The sequence below is a fragment of the Mytilus edulis genome, chromosome 2 (genome assembly GCF_963676685.1).
Source record: "Mytilus edulis chromosome 2, xbMytEdul2.2, whole genome shotgun sequence".
NCBI classification, from domain to species: domain Eukaryota; kingdom Metazoa; phylum Mollusca; class Bivalvia; order Mytilida; family Mytilidae; genus Mytilus; species Mytilus edulis.
Window position 1 is genome coordinate 11,704,175 of NC_092345.1, and position 6,328 is coordinate 11,710,502.

A 6,328-nucleotide genomic window follows, 5' to 3' on the forward strand; every position below is an offset into this window, starting at 1 on the left:
TAATCTTAAATCTATTTTTAAAAAAAACAAGAAACATTAATATGAACCAAACCAACAAACGACAACCACTGAACAACTGGCTCCTGACTATCTGTTTGTCTGTTTTTCCTGTAAGTTATGGCTTTATAAGTTAGATTACGACTGGTCACTAAATATGAGTTTGAATGTCCATCCGGTATCCTTTGCCTCTTTTTTAGCATTCCAAACTTTTAGTTTGGACTGTTTGATATAAAGGTTATTGGCGGAAATGATTTGTTAATTAGAGGACACACGTGTTTACCTGTTCAACCGCATGACAGACTGAGTGTTAGTCGTGTAGTGCTTATCAATTGTTTTCATGTTTATAATATTATACAAGTCTGAAGAAAACGGATGATTGAGCAACACAAACATCGTCCAAATCTTATATATTTAGAACAAACATATGATTCCACACAACATTAAAGAAGATAGTTTAACTGTTATCCGGAAGTTGGGTTTAAATAACTTTAACTGATTGATTGATTGATTGATTGTCGCTTAACGTTCTTTGACAAATACTTCGTGCTTATTCAGAACGATAACATATGAATGATATATTCAAATGAAGGTCCTGTTTTAGTTGTCATCCTTGATTAATGTCTGGGAAATTTGGACAATCAATATAATGAGGATAGGAAAGGGATAGACATGTTGCCTTGCAAGTGACGGAAACAACTACCTACAGACTCCTCACAAAGTTGTTGCAATTTTTTAACGTGCAGAGAGCGGACGTGGCACTCTCGCTACCCCAGACATTGTCCCCATTCGGATCGGACGTAGCTGTGTACTTGTACATTTCGGACAGTCAAACGGACACCCCACTTAGGAGGTCAGAAGAAGACTAAAGTGACCATATCTTTATTCCCCATAGCATTGATTAGAACGAAAAGTTCATAGATTAATAAGCAGCCTTGTAGTTCTATTCTTCTGTCTCTCCTACGGAAAACAACTGGTACAAATAGACTTCCGGTTACAGGGTTAACTTAACGAAGTAGACAACTAGACTATTTGAACGAGTAAGATTTTACATGGAGCATTTGTCAGACTTAGCATAAGTAACATTCGTTTGTTGATCTTAAGTTTGTATAAGGACACATTCAATTTACATATCAAGTAAAATGGAGGAAATTGTAATTCGATCTTCATATTTTACTGGTAAAATTAAAACAGATCACATGTCATATATGCCCACAATTTCTTTTTGACAAGTGTTAAAAATGAAGTAACGAAAATCTCTATAATATCAATTCTGTGAATTTTCTTTTACTAATCTCTGCTTGTTTTGACACAAAATCACAATTTTCTTGTTATATGCAATGAAACAATAATAACAGGGTATTGCCGTGAACAAGGTTTCTATCTAGTATATAAGTACAAAATGGTTCGTCTCTTTTATTCGGTATATGTGTGGTGTTTTAAAAAGAACTTTTATAGTTATAACTTTATAAATCATTGGTTTGAATAAATATTATATATTTTAAAAAACATAAATCAGAGCTCTGGTCATAAATATATGTAAATATAATAAAAGTAATTCATCGCGTGCTTATCGGGAAAAAATAAAATATATGTGTATGTTTACTTCAGTTTACAATGGTACCTGTGTACCTGAGATTTAACTATGCATTTCTTATTATTCTAACGGTTTAGTTTTCAAATGATAGTGTTTATATAAAAGTACAAAGGTGGTATTTAAAAAGAAGTTAATTGCGTTTCAATTAGTCTTAGTTTTCAGGTGATAAAATATTTAAACATAATATGTTATTATATACCTCGGCATCTATTTATCATGGTGATATACGGAGTGAAGGCAAACATGTACCAACACAGTTTCAAATTATTGAATATTTTAAACGAATATCACTTGTAAAGGAAAGTAACATGTGTTGGTATATAAAATTTACATACTTCAGATATATATCCGATATGATTTCCTCTTTAGTAAGTTTCACTTGTCAATATCATTCCAGTTTAAAGTGATAGGATTCAAATATAAAAAGAATGCATTGTTTGTCTACATGGGACAGTCATATTATTTGACATGTAAGAACGACAGGTATTTGTCAACTTTCATTTATTCCGCAATCCTCTACAAATACAAGTGTTAATACAGATAACAGAAAGGGATCGTATAGCATACATTTTAGTCTTCTGTGAAATATATCATGTTTCTGTTGTAAGGAGCTCTTACTGATAAATTTTATATTTTCCAACAATGTGCATATATATTGTACATTCATTTGATAAAAGATGTAACGGCCTTCAAAAATATTCTACGTCTTTTCTTTCGCAATTGCCCGAGTATGGAAAAATTTGGCAGATGCACAAAAAAAATTGTCACAAGTTTTTGACCCTTTGGTATATTTTGAAGAGGAGCGGTATATTGAAAATGCTTAGTTAAAATTGGATCGGAACTTGAATGTATGCAATCTACAACAGGATCTAGTCTTAGACTTGATTACTTCAATATTGAGACCTTATGTATACAACAAGTGAACTTAATTAAAGATCCTGGTTACATTAGATGCAATATAGGCATTACAGTTGGTTGCCTTGCATTCAATTTAGTGAGCCAGGTGACTAACCACGTTCCTTATCCACAGACAAGGCTCGCTAAATACCCTCTAATGTGTATACGAGTATGTCACTTGTATCCTTTTGGTGTCGTGTTTTGTAGACATGTCTTTCTATTCGTCTTTTTTTTCTTTTTTGTAGCACTGTGGTGTTGTCGATTTCATTTCGACTTTGATTGTCCCTTTTGCTATCTGCAATCTCTTTGTTTTTGTAACATTAGCAATTCTCTCGACATTTATTCCCTATAAACTGGCTTTCAAGGACAGGGTGGTCTTATACATTTCATACTTTGCATGTGAAGAAGATACTGATACACATCGATCGGCATATTGTGTGGTTTAAGAGTTGAAACATAATTTAATAAAGATATTTTCTTTATTTAATACTTTAGATATATAATATCCATATTTTTTTAACTAATTTTAAAACATAAATTATGAATATAATATATTTGCAAATTACAATAGTTTTAAAACTTTTCACCGGTTATTATTTTACAAAAGACTTTGCGAACTGGACTTATCCTCTTCATTTTTATGATATAAATGTCTATGGTAACAAGCCACAAAAAATCCTATCCCAAGCATTATAAATAGTACTATGACACAATGCCATGTAAAATATAAAGGAATCATCATTAACTGAAAATCGTCTTCCGGGTTCAATGGCGGTGCGTCAGAATTGGGACTATATAATATAAACCCAATTTGCCAAAACCACATTCCTTGTACGAAAAAGAAGTATGACTTAGTCAAAGCAGCCAACACATTATGTCGATATTTCATTTCCAAAATGACTGCGATAACAGTGAACACAATGGCGTAAATTAACAGAGTATGTAGTCTTGTATCTAATGCATTTCTCCCATGCAGATGAAAATTGAATAAAAGTCCTTCAACACCCACTGACAGAATAAAAACCGTGTAGTCAATGTCTTTGGGTATGAGACATTTGTAATGAAGTAATATATCCAACACTGCACCTATTCCAAACACACAAAACATTGTTGAATGTTGTGCATTTCCAGGGAAAATAAAATGTTCATTATCTTCATCAAATCCGGTAAAAATTTCTCCACATATTCCAATAGTTGCCAGAGTTATTTTCATAATTGGTTCAAATAACTGAATCTTAAATTTTCCACAAGAAAGAGGAAACGTGAGTGTTGATGTAAATTGTGCATTACGTTTAAGGCAAGTATAGTACCGGTCAAACTGGCATACTGTCCACCAGATGGCAAAAACAATAAAAAACGATCCTGGTATAGCATGTCCACTAAATGTACCCATTCGGTCTAAATATTGACAACACTGCTCCTACAACTTAGGATTTAAATGTGAACTAATCTTGTGATATATATATGCTGTTCATACTTTAATCATACGGTGAGGTATTTGCTTCGCAATCGAATATTATAATAAAGGTATACAAATGAAATGTAATGAGTTTTCCTTTTAAATGAAAAATAAACGTAAAAACGTGATAAAACTTACGGTGAATTGTTTGATTAAGATAAAATATAAATATTAATATAATTTATTCCCCCATTACATGGCCTCGGCGAAGTGTATATTTATATATATCGAGTTTGTTTATTACAAAAACCAATTGATTTACAACTAAATTTAAAACCTTTAAATGGAATTTCTTTTGAAACATTCAAAGTTTAAGTCACGTGTTGGTCTCAATTGATTAACTTATCTAACTGTTGCAATCAAAAATCAAATCATATTAACTGTAGACATCGCATTACTTTAAACCAAGGACAAAGACCACAAACTAAGATCAGCTTAAACATGTTTAAATTACTAAAGGTTAACCAACTGTGAAAAAAATACTATCACAGTGGCGTAGGAGTAGACTGGAAAAAGGGGGAGAGGGGGAGAGGGAGGGGGAGGGCGGAAGCAAACTTCTGAAAGTGACCGGTAGAAATAAGAAACAGAAACAAATTTAAAAATCCGAAAAACCTAATAAAGAAAATAAAAATATACATCTATATCTTAATAGTTAAGAACCTCTTTCGTTATTAATATTTTGATTGCCAAAAAGTAGGTGAAATTATATTTGTATATAGTGTCTACCGCTATACGGTATATATCTTATAAATTTTACTAGATTTCAACGTGTTAGATGGTTTTGAAAATAGCTGTTTGTATTTTATATTTCTCGAATGGTTCTCAGTCAAATTGTGTTCCACAAGGGACGACCATTTTGAAGATGAATAACTTGGTCTAGTAAGAACTAAAAATAAATAACTTTGCTCAAATCTTTTGCTAAAACGAATATCCTGAAAACCGAAAAGCAGAAAACAAATTTGTACAAAACTGCAAATATTTTTTTTTGCACGGCAAATAAGCTTACGTTAGCAACAGATGAAAACAAATGCCTCCTTGCCATCCATAATATCAAATGGTCGCCCCCTTTTGTATAGAATTTGTTCAAAATTTAGATTGAAAATTTGAGACGGTTTTAACCGAAACACCGATTACAAAGGAGTTCCTCTGCTAATTTGAGTTTTTATAATGCCGATCCCAACCCCAAAGTGGTGGCCATATTGTGGTTAGGGTCGGCATCATAAAAGCGCAAATTAGTAGAAGCATTTGTGTTAATTTTGATTTTAAAAATTGTTTCAGTTGCATTAGAAGTGAAAATCTTTTAAAAAAAATGCAAATCAAAGATACAAAGTGTCATTTAAAAAAAATCTTAAATAAACAGTCAATCTACAGTTTTGCCACGACATACTGGATTGCTGATCATTTATGCTGTTTACAAAAGTCAATTAGTTTTACTAAGTCTTTCTATGTTGTGTTTTGTATAATGGTCAGTTTTCCTTTTATGTCCATGGCATTGTCAGTTGGTCAGTTTTCCTTTTATGTCCATGGCATTGTCAGTTGGTCAGTTTTCCTTTTATGTCCATGGCATTGTCAGTTGGTCAGTTTTCCTTTTATGTCCATGGCATTGTTAGTTGGTCAGTTTTCCTTTTATGTCCATGGCATTGTCAGTTGGTCAGTTTTCCTTTTATGTCCATGGCATTGTCAGTTGTTCAGTTTTCCTTTTATGTCCATGGCATTGTCAGTTGGTCAGTTTTCCTTTTATGTCCATGGCATTGTCAGTTGGTCAGTTTTCCTTTTATGTCCATGGCATTGTCAGTTGTTCAGTTTTCCTTTTATGTCCATGGCATTGTCAGTTGGTCATCAACTTATGAGTTTGTATATCCTTTTGATTCATTCCAACTCCCAATGCATTATGAATTTAAGGTTGTAAGATATGTGCACAAACACGTGGCTCAAAAGGCCTAATTGGATAAAAAAAAACGTCATTAAAGGACAGTATCTCCTATAAAAAAAAGATAGCTTCAGCAGTCACATTGGTATTGTGAAGATCTTATTATATATAATATTGACCAATTTAGCTGCATAGATTGATTGGTATTTAATGCAACTGCCGTCACTTTTCTGTTTGTACGCGGCTGTCAGTTTTTAATTTCTGTCTATCAACAACAGCTTTTTTTATATTAATAGACATAAATGTTGAAATTGGTCAAATTGTTATTTAGGAGCAAAACGCCAGGAAATACAACACGCTACAAAAGTCGTTTTTACGAAGTGCTCTGCGATATTTGGAACAACGGTTTGAGTCATTTGACGTTCCAGTCTGTCTGTACCTGTCAGCTTTCAAACAATAGGCCTAGATGGTCTGATTCAAGGACAATAACTACAGAAATAATTCGATG

At 32.7% G+C, this 6,328-nt stretch overlaps 1 protein-coding gene across 1 annotated transcript; it reads right to left on the reverse strand.

Moving 5' to 3' along the window:
* Positions 1–2,951: 2,951 nt before the first annotated feature.
* On the reverse strand, positions 2,952–4,111 carry LOC139511455 (transmembrane protein 45B-like). Its single transcript, XM_071298210.1, has one exon. The coding sequence runs from the start codon at positions 3,882–3,884 to the stop codon at positions 3,090–3,092; it is 795 nt and encodes a 264-aa protein (XP_071154311.1). The 5' UTR covers positions 3,885–4,111; the 3' UTR covers positions 2,952–3,089.
* Between the last annotated feature and the right edge of the window lie 2,217 nt (positions 4,112–6,328).